Source organism: Podarcis cretensis, assembly GCF_951804945.1.
Source record: "Podarcis cretensis genome assembly, chromosome: 10".
In the NCBI taxonomy this organism is placed as follows: Eukaryota; Metazoa; Chordata; class Lepidosauria; order Squamata; family Lacertidae; genus Podarcis; species Podarcis cretensis.
In genome coordinates this window covers 9,478,030-9,491,950 of record NC_137179.1, presented here as the reverse complement: position 1 = coordinate 9,491,950, position 13,921 = coordinate 9,478,030, and the positions used below count along the sequence as shown (strand labels likewise).

The window sequence follows — 13,921 nt, the reverse complement described above, 5'->3', positions numbered from 1 at the left end:
ATCATTCTGCCCGGACGCTGAGATTCAGCACCAAGGGCCTTCTGGCGGTTCGCTCATTGCGAGAAGCAAAGCTACAGGGAACCAGGCAGAGGGCCTTCTCAGTAATGGCGGCAGCACTGTGGAACGCCCTCCCATCATATGTCAAAGAGATAAACAACTACTTGACATTCAGAAGACATCTGAAAGCAGCCCTGTTCAGGGAAGTTTTTAATGTGTGACATTTAGGTGTATTTTTTGTCTTTGTTGGAAACCGCCCAGAGTGGTTGGGGAAACAAATAATAAATACAAATAATATATAATTATTATTATGATTATAGTTATAAATTATTGTTGTTGTTGTTGTTGTTGTTGTTGTTGTTGTTTTGTTGTTATTTCTGGAATTTCCACAACACGGAATTCTGGAATTCAGAAATACAGTGGAACCTTGGTTTTCGAACGTAATCCATTCCATAAGACCGTTCGACTTCTGAAACATTCTACTACTGAGGCGCAATGGGCGGCCAGCAATTTCAATGGAGAAATGCGCCTTGGAAACCGTTCGAATTCCGACGCGCTTTAGAAAATAGAAGCATTCACTTCCGGGTTTTCAGCATTCGGGTTTCAAATTGTTCAGCTTCCAAGATGCTTGAAAACAAAGATTCCACTGTAAAACAGATGCATTTTGCAGGCATGTTAACGGACATTTTCTTACCTCTGCCCACGTCACTTTTTAGATTTTTTAAATATACTTTATATACCACGTTTGCACAGAAGGGCAGTCAAAAACAGTAACAAAAAATAAGCACGCCTCGCACAGTTATCTTACTTAACTGTTGGAAGACTGTGTGTTCCTGTTTATTGGACACAATTTATTCTAATGAATGCGTTATCTGGTGTCCTTTTTGGTTTGCCCCAACATAAGGTCTGGGACGCAGGTGGCGCAGTGGGTTAAACCACACAGCCTAGGACTTGCCGATCAGAAGGTCGGCGGTTCGAATCCCCGCAACGGGGTGAGTTCCTGTTGCTCGGTCCCTGCTCCTGCCAACCTAGCAGTTCGAAAGCACGTCAAAGTGCAAGTAGATAAATAGGTACCACTCCAGCGGGAAGGTAAACGGCGTTTCCGTGTGCTGCTCTGGTTTGCCAGAAGCGGCTTAGTCATGCTGGCCACATGACCCGGAAGCTGTACGCCGGCTCCCTCGGCAGTAAAGCGAGATGAGCGCCGCAACCCCAGAGTCGGTCACGACTGGATCTAATGGTCAGGGGTCCCTTTACCTTTACCTTAAGGTCTGGGAACTTGCTTTTTTTAAAAAAAAAAAACCCACATGTACAGTGGTGCCTCGCAAGACGAAAAGAATCCGTTCCGCGATTCTCTTCGTCTAGCGGTTTTTTCGTCTTGCGAAGCAAGCCCATTGACGGCTTAGCGGATTAGCGCTATTAGCAGCTTAGCGGCTTTTAGCAGCTTATCAGCTTAGCGGATCAGCTGATAAGCGGCTTAGAAAAAGGGGGGGAGGGGGGGAAAGTCGGAAAAACTCGCAAGACATTTCGTCTTGCGAAGCAAGCCCATAGAGAAATTCGTTTTGCGAAGCGCCTCCAAAACGGAAAACCCTTTCGTCTAGCGGGTTTTTCGTCTTGCGAGGCATTCGTCTTGCGGGGCACCACTGTAAATTGTCTGTGCTTCTTTTGCATGAAATTCTGCATTCTGCGCATCATTACTTTGGATGTGCACGCAATGAGATAGCAGGGCTGGCTGTAAATCCCTATTGTGAACAAGGCAATCTGGGCATTCTGGCTGTCTAAGATTGGTGGTGGGTCCCCGTCCCCCCTTTCAAAGTTCTCTTAAGTGGGTCATTACTTTGGAAATCTTTGATCCTTGCCCCTTTAGCGTCGGTTGTAATACATTTAATTAGAAAAGCAAAATGGATTTTACTTGTGGAATCCTTAATGCTACAATTGACGCAAAGCCCAGTGAACTTTGAAGTCTTGCAGCGCCGCCGGCTAATAGCTTCTGATGTGGGGGGTTGGGTTTTTTTATTGCTCAAAGGTAGCTGGCGAAATGAAAGTCTTGTTGGAGCAACGATTATGCTGTTAATAATATGGATATCCAGGGTGACATCATTCAATCTAGTGGTCTTTTTACTAAAAGGCGGAGAAGTCTTGCATGCTGTAAAATCAGTGGTAGGGAACCTTCAGCCCTCAAGTTTAATCAGCCCCCACACCACCCCATTTGGCCCAGGCACCTGTTTGTTTGCTTGTTTGCTGCTTTGTTGCAAAGCTGTGTCCACTTCCCTTGATTATATATTGCATAAAGGTAAAGGGACCCCTGACCTTTAGGTCCAGTCTTGGCCGACTCTGGGGTTGCGCCACTCATCTCGCTTTATTGGCCGAGGGAGCCGGTGTACAGCTTCCGGGTCATGTGGCCAGCATGACTAAGCCGCTTCTGGGGAACCAGAGCAGCGCACGGAAGCGCCGTTTACCTTCCCGCCAGAGCGGTACCTATTTATCTACTTGCACTTTGACGTGCTTTCGAACTGCTAGGTTGGCAGGAGCAGGGACCAAGCAACGGGAGCTTACCCCATCGCGGGGATTCGAACCGCAACCTTCTGATCGGCAAGTTCTAGGCTCTGTGGTTTAACCCACAGCGCCACCCGCGTCCCTATATATTGCATAGAATTGGAAGAGACCACAAGAGCTATCTAGTTCAACACTCTGCAATGCGTAAATCGTTTGCCCATCTCACAACATTTGTATACAGTCGACTCTCGGCTCACGCAAGGTTTACATTTTGAAGATTTCAGCTCATAAAGCCAAGCTTGTATAGATTTTATGTATTTATTTAGTAAATTTGTATACCACTCTTCATTCTGGAACAAATAATATAACAAATGGTCAGTTAAAAAAAAAACACCCGCACATAGTAAAAACTCCAACCCTATGTTCAAAAATTAGAATCAGCAATAATCTAAAAGCAGATTAAAACGCATGTCAACATTCTACATGTCTGGGTAGGGTTGCCTAAACAAAAAATGTTTTAAGGAGGCGCCAAAAAGAGTCCAGCGAAGTAATCGGTCTGATTTCAGTAGGCGGGGAGTTCCAGAGGGTGCTGCCACATTGCAAGATCAATTTCTGCCACATACAGAATATTATGTGGCACCTGTAACAGGGCAAGTTCTCTAAGGGGTTGAATGGACACCCATGGTGTTAAACAATATTCACCTGATGTCACGTGTGATGTCAGATTTCGATTTTCCTCTTCCCCACTCTGTCATTTTCCCCTTGTGCCTTGCATTTTTTCATTTTAATTTTTAAGATTGTGAGCCTGCATGCAGGGACTGTCTTTTTTTTGACTGTATTTAAGCTGCTCTGGGAGTCTTTTTGGCTGAAGAGGGGGATGTAACTGCTTTAGATAGATAGATAGATAGATAGATAGATAGATAGATAAGGCTGGACCATAAGGGGGTTTGCAGCAACCGGGCTTTGCATCCACCAGCAGCCAGCTGATCCGTTGCTGCTTGCAAAATGCTGTACCCTTGCCCACAAAGTTTGATTCCAAAGATTGAACCCTGGAGAGTCGCTGCCAGCCAGTGTAGGCAGGTGCCGAGCTACCTGGGCCCGTGACCTGTCTAACGTTTGCCGTGTTGTGACAACCCACCCGCACAGGTACAGAGGCAAAACCTACAGGGCCACAGTCAAGATTGTCCGCACATCTGATCAAGTCCTGGATTTCTGCCGGAGAGTTTGCGCTAAGCTGGAATGCTGCCCGAATTTATTCAGCCCCATCCCAGTTACTGAAGCCTGCCCGGAAAACTGCTCCGTTCACACCAAAACGAAATATAGTGAGTATGATGGAACTGCATTGGCTCGTGGAAGTTTCCTGCCAACTTGCCCAGTTATCTTTGGGGACAGATGGAACGTTTCGTGTTCAGAAAGAGGAAAGATGACCCCTTTCCGTAAAAGCCAAAGAGTGGGAAGAAGCTAAGCAGGTGTGAGGAACCTGTGACCCTTCAGATGTAACCCTCCCAACATCCCTGACTGTTGGCCAAGTTGCCTGGAACAGGAGAGAGCCGAGGTTCATCTGTGGACATCTGCAGTCAAACCTAGCCATGCTAGTTAGTATATGAAGGGGTTAAGGTCCACAGAGTTCTAATTTGCTAGAGTAGGTTCGGTGATGTCACATCCCCTCTTCTCCTGAGAGGGAGGAAGGCTTGTTTCCTGTTCCTTCTCTCTCTCTGCCTCTCTCATTCTCTCTCCCTATTTACTCTGCAAGCAGCAGAGGCAGAAATGCCTCACCTTAGCTCTCTGCCTCAGGAGTGTGTCTGAGGCTGCCTTTACTATATTTTACTACCCAAGAACATTTGCCTGCATTTCTTATTGTTGCACAAAGGCTAATGCATGACCGTGACCTCGGATTAAGTAAGTACAGCCTTTTTAAACTTACTTCGGAGTGTGGTCTCTTTCATTGCATGAGGGTTAGGAAGGGAGCCAGCCACCTCAGGCAGCTGGAACACAATGAACGAAGGTTTAATAACCTATTCTTATGCTCATTTAATCTGCCTTAACGATGGGATTTAAACTCTGGAATGTGCAAGCCCTGTGGTTTTATAATAGGCACCAGCCACCCCACCTCACCCTTATTAATTAATTTGCATCCTCTGTAGAGGATTAAATAATATATCCTCTGACAGATTCCCATCACAAACAACATCTGAAGGGCCACAGGTGACAATGAACACAGGTTAGGATGACTAAGTACAGTCATACAGATGCTTTGGGTTGTGCGATTTCGGGTTGCGCACCGCGCCGAACCCAGAAGTACCTTGATGTGTTACTTCCGGGTTTCAGCACTTGTGCATGCGCAGAAGTGCCGAATTGCAACCCGCGCATGCATAGACACGGCGCTGCGGGTTGCAGACATTGCGGGTTGCGAACGTGCTTCCCGCACAGATCACATTCACAACTCAAGCATCCACTGTAGTGGAATGAACGGTTGAACCTTTTGCACGTCCCTAGCACTAAAGAGCTGTTTAGCACCGATCAGCCATTTAGTCTCAGTCAACTGCTAAGGAATGTCCCGAAATCGTGAGAGTATAGTATTATCCCCCTGCCGTTGTTGCCTAAATTAGCTCTATAGGCTTTGGTTAGTTCAGCGACTAACCAGGTGTATTTTTATGTTCGTCTTCCACTCCAGCTTATTATTGTGGAAAGAGGAGGAAAGTCATCAAGGCTGCAGCTGGAGAAAACAGCCGCAGCCTGGAGAGCAGACATGGCAAGCCATCTAGGCGCAGGAAGATTCAGAAGCCCAGTCCAGCGCAAAAGAAGAGTCAGCCATCTATAACAGACCTAGCGGAATCCGCGGAGGTGAATTTTTGGATTAAAAAATCTTATTTCTTTCAAAAGCAAATTGTCAGTGGAACATGAGTTGATAGAGCCTTGAGGAGGTAGAGGGGAAGGTGCAATTTCAGGAATGATTTCTCATTCTTTTGTCTTTTAAACTATTTCTCCCTGCTAGTAGAAAGCTGGCATATCATGGAAAGTGCTAGGGCCTTTCCCTGATAAGATAGCTTTTGCAAGCCTGCCAGATTTGCAGTTCCTAAAGCAGTAAGCAGACAGGAACAAAACTACCCTGCAAGATTCACACACCTAGAAAAATGGCAATGCACTTCTCCAAGAATAAAGTGTGCATGAGAATGTGTTTATTGGTTAAATCAACCTACAGAGCCACATTAAATTTGACGGAGGCAACAGGTAGCTTTAAGAAATGAATATATCGGCCATGATTGCACACACAAAAATGTGCATATTTGGAGAAATCAGCACCAAAAATGCATGTGATTATTTTTGTGCATAATTTTATCGTGAATAAGTGGAAATGGGCAAACTGGACTTTAAGTTGGGGAAATAAGAAACCGAAGCAATTATCAAACTTTGTGACTTATTATCTAGTTTATAAACCACTTACATGTCCAAATGGCTTTTAATTAGATTCCAAGAATGAAAACAATTATAAAATTTGTTATGAAGTAAGTATTATTTGGGGAACAACCTTCGCTCAGCTTCCTCTTTCCCCCACAAAAACATACAGTCCTGATAACTCATGAATTCAGGGCTGCTTAAACAGCACCATCCACCCAGTTCATATTACCTCAGTTTCATTGCCGTTCATGTCTTTGACCCCTGTGGAAACCCAACTCTCTGCAGGAAAGCGACGAGGAGGAACCCGAGGCCCTGGACGACGAGACATGGAGTGAAGAGACCAGCCCAGAGCTACAAGATGACCAGACAGACGTCTCCTCGGCCGAGCTGCCTCCAGCCAAACCTGCGAGCACAATGAGGCTGCGCAGCAGTGCTGACCTGGACCGAGTCTCTCGCAGCGGGAGGAGCAGGCGAGCCCGGAAAACCTTGGCTGTCTTGTGCGCCAAAGGGCAGAAAAGGGCTCGGTTCAGACAGGTGAGGTTTTGGACCGCTTTCTCGTGTCACCAATGCTTCTGGCGTGCTCCGGTTGCTACTGGAGCAGTTTAATAACTGCAGCAAGACTCCCGCTTGGACTCCTGCAATGTGCACTACATGGGGCTACCTTTGAAGGTGACCCGGAAACTACAACTAATCCAGAATGCGGCAGCTAGACTGGTGACTGGAACCGGCCGCCGAGACCACATAACACCGGTCTTGAAAGACCTAGATTGGCTCCCAGTACGTTTCCGAGCACAATTCAAAGTGTTGGTGCTGACCTTTAAAGCCCTAAATGGCCTCGGTCCAGTATACCTGAAGGAGCGTCTCCATCTCCATCGTTCTGCCCGGACACTGAGGTCCAGCGCCGACGGCCTTCTGGCAGTTCCCTCACTGCAAATAGCCAAGTTACAGGGAACCAGGCAGAGGGCCTTCTCAGTAGTGGCACCCACCCTGTGGAACGCCCTCCCACCAGATGTCAAAGAGAAAAATAACTCCCAAACTTTTTGAAGACATCTGAAGGCAGCCCTGTTTAGGGAAGCTTTTAATGTTTAATAGGTTATTGTATTTTAGTGTTTTGTTGGAAGCCACCCAAAGTAGCTGGGGAAACCCTGCCAGATGGGTGGGGTATGAATAAATTATTATTATTATTATTATTATGCAGGAGACTGGGTTAGATAAGCCACAGGATCTCATCCATTTCTGCGATTCTATTTTTATATATTTATTTGCCCTCTTAGGTGATGAAGCCAGAGCCGGAACAGAAGCTTGTGCTGGAGAGCAACCCGTTGGAATGGACTGTCACGGACGTGGTGAAGTTCATCAAGCTGACTGACTGTGCCCCTCTTGCCAAAATATTTCAGGAGCAGGTGGGCCGTACTTCATTCTACCGCTTCTTCTGGTCAGGGCTAAGAGTCGAATCCAGATCGTAATTTCCACTGAACATAATTCCCACCCCCATCCCAAGGTCTGACCTCCTGCGCTCATTTTGCTTGTGATGCCTCCTGCTGCTGCAACAAGCTCTCCTCCCTCCCCCTGGCAGCTCCCAGAACCAGAAGAGGTCTGAAAAGGGAGGAGAAGAGGTTGGCTGTACACAGGCATAGTCTCTAGTCGCCCGGGGAAAGCCCTGGAGAGAGGAGGGGACTTTCAGTGTCAGCAACTCGATTTTCACGGAGTAACACAGCTGGGAGTGAGCTGCTATGCATTTTTGCTAATAAATTTTGCCGTTTAGTCGTGTCCGACTCTTCATGACCCCATGGACCAGAGCACGCCAGGCCCTCCTGTCTTCCACTGCTTCCCGCAGTTTGGTCAAACTCATGCTGGTAGCTTCGAGAACACTGTCCAACCATCTCGTCCTCTGTTGTCCCCTTCTCCTTGTGCCCTCCATGTTTCCCAACATGAGGGTCTTTTCCCGGGAGTCTTCTCTTCTCATGAGGTAGCAAAAGTACTGGAGCCTCAGCTTCACGATCTGTCCTTCCAGTGAGCACTCAGGGCTGATTTCCTTCAGAATGGATAGGTTGGATCTTCTTGCAGTCCATGGGACTCTCAAGAGTCTCCTCCAGCACCACAGTTCAAAAGCATCAATTCTTCAGTGATCAGCCTTCTTTATGGTCCAGCTCTCACTTCCATACATCACTCCTGGGAAAACCATAGCTTAACTATACGGACCTTTGTCGACAAGGTGATGTCTCTGCTTTTTAAGATGCTGTCTAGGTTTGTCAGCTTTTCTCCCAAGAAGCAGGTGTCTTTTAATTTCGTGGCTGCTGTCACCATCTGCCATGATCATGGAGCCCAAGAAAGTAAAATCTCTCATTGCCTCCATTTCTTCCCCTTCTATTTGCCAAGAGGCGATGGGACCAGTGGCCATGATCTTAGTTTTTTTGATGCTGAGCTTCAGACTATATTTTGCACTCTCCTCTTTCACCCTCATTAAAAGGTTCTTGAATTCCTCCTCACTTTCTGCCATCAAGGTTGTGTCATCTGCATATCTGAGGTTGTTGATATTTCTTCCGGCAATCTTAATTCCGGCATGGGATTCATCCAGCCCAGCCTTTAACTCCAACTTTGAAGGGTGTGATTACTGCCTGGCATGCTCCTGTGCCACAATTTTTTGAAATTGCAGCATATATTTTAAAAAATAAAAAATCACGAATGTTTCCTCTCCTTTCTGCAGGACATTGATGGCCAAGCTCTCCTCTTGCTGACCCTGCCGACCGTCCAGGAGTGCATGGACCTCAAACTCGGTCCTGCCATCAAGCTGTGCCACCAGATTGAGCGAGTCAAACTGGCTTTCTATGCCCAGTACGCCAACTGACCACGCCGCTTGCCACCTTCCCTTCTCTGTGACTTTCGTTCCAAGGTTGCGCCTGGATCTCCCGACCCTGAACCCCTTTGCATTCGGAAGCACTGATAAAATATATATCGTGGGGAAGAAGCTGGCAACCTGGCTGCTTGCTCACGAGGCAGCTGGGGCATTGGGGTGGGGCTATATAAGGGCTGCAATGCTTCAGGTTCCTGAGAGATTATGAGCCTCAAAGAGAGTCAGGTAAAGGGGTAAGATACGGAGTGATAGGCAGAGGATCCCTCCAGATGGATGGTTTTTTTGTTTGTTCGGGTTTTTTGGGGGAGGGTGGTTGCAGATGTGTTCTGCAACTTGTCCCTGATTCATTCAGATTGCATTAATGATGGATTTACACCAAACCATACGCATACCATTCTGCTTCATGAGTTGTTCTACCATGCTTTCCCCAATGTTGGGCACTTTTGCACTATAGCACAGCTAAAAGAAGAAAAATACCCACCCAGAACATTTGCGGCATAGAAAAGGGATGTGCGTAAGCTCGCAAGGGCTGGACTTTGCAGTAGAGAACCTCTGGCAGAAAAGAAATGAGATGACGAGGGTGACTCTCGCTATCTCAAATCAAGCTTGCTTTTCCGTCACTGTAAGCGCCGGGGTTATTTTGTGTGTTGATTTGCTGTTCTCGGCAACCAATATCCACTATTCTAAAGCACACACGAGAGCACCATTTTGAATGACTTCGCTTGACAGGGGAAAGAGGGGTCTTGAAGGCAGGGCAGCTGTCATTTGGGCCTGATCCTTGCAGTGCAATTTCCCTGGCCGAATAATTGTGTACAGAAATGCATGCGCTGAGTTGAAGTGTGCATAAATGAGAAGGAAAGCTCACAAAACTGGTTCACGGTTGCATTGCAAAAAAATGTGTGCTACACTGCATAGGGAAGAAGTCGGCAGGACGGATTTTTCAGGAGGACTCAAATCACCAACTGATGTGTTAAAAGTGCGAGAAAAAAATTGAGAGAAGCTGAAATGGACGGGCCCGGCCATCCCTAGTTTCCAACCACTGTGCAAGATTAAGGGTCCAAATCGTACAAACCATTTTGCACCGCAGAGCATTGAGGGACACCCGCTTCCCCGACTCCTACAACCAGTGGCGGAGGAAGCTGCTCGGGCACATGGGGCGAGCCGCCCATAGGGACAGGACACACCCCAGGGCCTCCAGAATCTGCCTGCCTCCTCCCACTCAGCCACCCTACAGCTGGTGGGGAGGCAGCAGGCAAACCGTTTGGGCAACGTGGAGCTTTCAGGCACCCAAGCCACTGCGTCACTCCCAGGGGAGATGCGTGGTGACCCAGTGGTGACACCCAGGACGGACCGCACCCACCGCACCCCCCCCCTTTTCTCCAGACCTGCCTCCAGCCCCAGGCAGCCTGCTTGCTCCACTCCAGCAGAGCACATGTGTAACCATGTGGGGCTACAGGAGCATCACTTTTTCTTAAAAGCCAACATCCCAATATGCAGCTCTTTTGGAAGGGATGGGGGAGTTGGGCGCATTGAATCTAGCCCTTCCTCCTCTCAGGCAGCTGATTAGAAGGATCCCAGGCTTTTTAAAGGGCCTGTGTGCTTTTAGCTCTTGTTCCCGACTCGGATGCTGTTTGAAATGGAACGGGCTCCTTCAGGAGGTGATGGACTCTCCTTCATCGGAGATTTTAAAGCAGAGGTTGATGGCCATCAGTCAGAGATTCTTTAGCTGTGATTCCTTCATTACAGGGGGTTGGTTTAGATGACCCCGTGGGGTCCCTCCCAGCGCTCTATGAAAACACAAGAATTGGATTCGTTTGCATTATTAAACTTTTCTGTCCATGCCCTGTTATTTTTCTTGTTACTAGCAGGAGGATGGAAGCCTCCCATCATCAGATGTGAATGTTCGACACCAGCATCGAAGTATCAAGGCTGCATTATGCACCATGCATTTATAAAGCACACGACTTCCCCCAAAGCAGCCTTGGAACTGTGGTTAAGGGTGCTGGGAGTTGTAGCTCTGTGGAGGACTACAGTTCCCAGCATTTTTTTTCCGATGGGTGGGGGGATGTGCTTTAAATGTATGGCATGCGTAACAGCCCGAGTTGAGAGTGTTTCGGAAGGCGAAAATCCCAAGAGACGGGTGAGAGCAAGATGGGAAGAATCCTGTCTCCTTATGCTTCCTGTCCACAAAAGAACGAGGCACGTTGTTAATTCTGCTGTACAAGATTGTATTCTGTATATAAATAAATATATATATAAATATATATATATATGATTTCATGTAAATAATGGGGGAAATCTATATTCAGAGTTCTATTTTAATTTTTATTCAAAAATGGAGCAAAAGAAAACTTTTTACTCGAAGCGTTGTAAACCAGATTGTTGTTAATAAAGTCATTCAAAAGGATGCCTGTCTGTTTATGTCTCATTTTCCCTCCTGCTTGAACACAATTTGACCCATCATCCACCTCAGTGGTACCTTGGTTCTCAAATGCCCTTGGTCCTCGTACGTTTTGGCTCCCAAACTCCTCAAACCCGGAAGTGAGTCTTTTGGTTTGTGAACATTCTTTGGAAGCCAAACATCCAATGCGGTTTCCGATCAAGTGCAGGAAACTCCTGCAGCCAATCGGAAGCCGCGCCTTGGTTTTCGAACGGTTCCGGGAGTCGCGAACGGACTCCCAGAACGGATTTAAGTTCAACAACCAAATTACGACTGTAATGAATATCCGTACGGAAGTTCTCTTGTGGACGGCCCACGGAGAGATGCTGCGGACCATTATAGCTCAATGGAACCCCAAGGTTTTCTCAAATACTAGCAACAGAGGGACGGGCAGGGCTGTCGTTTCCATGTCCCGCTTCTGGAATTCTTGGTGACATCTGGACGAGAATGGAAGAAGAGCCCTCATCTAACTCAGCGATGGAAAAGATGCTTAAAGTAAACTGGAAGAAGGACAGATCTTGCCGCTTACCTTTGCCCACCAACATGCATTCAGAGGCTTTGGAAGAGAGATTGGATGGCCATCTGTCATGGGTGCTTTAGCTGAGATTCCTACACTGCAGGGGCTTAGACTAGATGTCTCTTGGTGTCCCTTACGACTCATATGATTTATGGGTCCCCTGTACGCCACCATTTGGTAAGAGTTTTGGGGGAGGCCCTCCTAGGGTGTCGGGTATCCTCTGCTAGGTGGTTCATTCATTCAGTTTTCTTGCTTTCCTTCTCTCCTGGGTCTGTGCCAGGTAGCTAAAGGTAAAGCTAAACGGACCCCTGACCATTAGGTTAAGTCGTGGCCGACTCGGGTTGCGGCGCTCATCTCGCTTTACTGGCCGAGGGAGCCGGCATACAGCTTCCAGGTCATGTGGCCAGCATGACTAAGCCACTTCTGGCGAACCAGAGCAGCGCACGGAAACGCCATTTACCTTCCCACTGGAGCGGTACCTATTTATCTACTTCCACTTTGTGCTTTTGAACTGCTGGGTTGGCAGGAGCAGGGACCAAGCAACGGGAGCTCACCCCGTTGCGGGGATTCGAACCGCCAACCTTCTGATCGACAAGCCCTAGGCTCTGTGGTTTAACCCACAGCGCCACCCGGCGCCATATGCTAAATCAGCTTCTAGAGGGGCAATGGAATACAGTGGTACCTCAGATTACATACATTTCAGGTTACATACGCTTCAGGTTACAGACTCCGCTAACCCAGAAATAGCACCTCGGGTTAAGAACTTTGCTTCAGGATAAGAACAGAAATTGTGCTCCGGTGGCGTGGCGGCAGCAGGAGGCCCCATTAGCTAAAGTGGTGCTTCGGGTTAAGAACAGTTTCAGGTTAAGAACAGACCTCCGGAACGAATTAAGTACTTAGCCCAAGGTACCACTGTATGTGATTCCTCTGTTTAAGAACTCGAGAATTCCCCCTCTCCTATTGGCCCCCTGTGTCTAGTTAAATGCCATCTCCCTCTCCCATGTTTTGAGTCTTCTGAATTAGAAAGGCAATAGAAATTACAGCTAAATAGTCGTTCCAAGAGCATTAATTGCCTCCTCTTGCAAATTTAATTGTATGGGATTCTTTACAGTCACATGCTGATGCTAATGAAACATAACAGGCTGTTATTGGATTATTCCGTGATGAAACCCCTTGGAGCTGAGAGGTTTGCAAAACTGCTCTTCATCTGGGAATCACTTTTCACGTCAGTTTTTTCTGCATGCAAAAGGACAGGGGTCCGATTCTCCTTGGCCAAATTTATTTCTGCATTTTGGGGTTCTGAATTTACCTGATCTTGTTTCTGGGTAGGTAAGAAAGAAATTGAATAAAATACTACTACTACTAACTACTACTACTACTAATAATAATAATAATAATAATAATAATACAATGGTACCTCGGGTTACATACGCTTCAGGTTACAGATGCTTCAGACTCTGCTAACCCAGAAATAGTACCTCGGGTTAAGAACAGTTTCAGGTTAAGAACAGACCTCCAGAATGAATTAAGTTCTTAGCCCGGTACCACTGTAGTAGTAGTAGTAGTAGAAATAATAATAATAATAATAATAATAATAATAATAATAATATAGTGGTACCTTGGGTTACAGACTCTGCTAACCGGGAAGTAGTACCTTGGATGAGAACCCTAGGATGAGAACGGAAATTGCGGTGGCAGTGGGAGTCCCCATTAGCTAAAGTGGTATCTCAGGTTAAGAACGGTTTCAGGTTAAGAATGGACCTCCGGAACAAATTAAGTTTGTAACCCGAGGTACCACTGTAATAATAAAATACAAGTCAACCAATCCTAATTACTAAAGAATCCCCAAAAGTCTTACTAAGTGCTGCCCCATAGAATCATAGAATTGGGACCCCAAGGGTCATCTAGTCCAACCCCCTGCAATCTCAACTCAAGCATCCATGGCACATTGCCAGCCAACGTCTGCTTAAAAACCTCCAAGGAAGGAGAGTCCGCCACCTCCTGAGGGAGTCCATTCCACTGTCAAACAGCTCTTAATGTCAGAAAGCTCTTCCTGGTCTTTAGTCGGAATCTCCTTTCTAGACTTGAAGCCATGGGTTTGAGTCCTACCCTCCAGAGCAGGAGAAAAGAAGCTTGCTCCCTCTTGATTTTAGAATGTATTTCAATTAATTGACTGTGATTTTATGTAAACTGTGCTATTTTTACTGTTGTTAGCCGCTCT

The 13,921-nt window shown here is 46.8% G+C and overlaps 1 protein-coding gene across 3 annotated transcripts in view; it reads left to right on the top strand.

The window, feature by feature from the left end:
- The window catches only part of SFMBT2 (Scm like with four mbt domains 2), a 68,856-nt gene extending 58,801 nt beyond the window's left edge, over nucleotides 1-10,055 (top strand). The window contains exons 17-21 of one of the 3 annotated variants that reach the window (XM_079992366.1): nucleotides 3,637-3,812; nucleotides 5,165-5,334; nucleotides 6,175-6,423; nucleotides 7,164-7,292; nucleotides 8,597-10,054. In XM_079992366.1, coding sequence (XP_079848492.1) covers nucleotides 3,637-3,812; nucleotides 5,165-5,334; nucleotides 6,175-6,423; nucleotides 7,164-7,292; nucleotides 8,597-8,737 — 865 coding nt within the window. In that variant the 3' untranslated portion in view covers nucleotides 8,738-10,054. Of the gene's footprint in view, nucleotides 1-3,636; nucleotides 3,813-5,164; nucleotides 5,335-6,174; nucleotides 6,424-7,163; nucleotides 7,293-8,596 lie in introns of all 3 variants that reach the window. The other 2 variants (XM_079992365.1, XM_079992367.1) reach the window with 2 other exon arrangements.
- The last annotated feature ends 3,866 nt before the right edge of the window (nucleotides 10,056-13,921 follow it).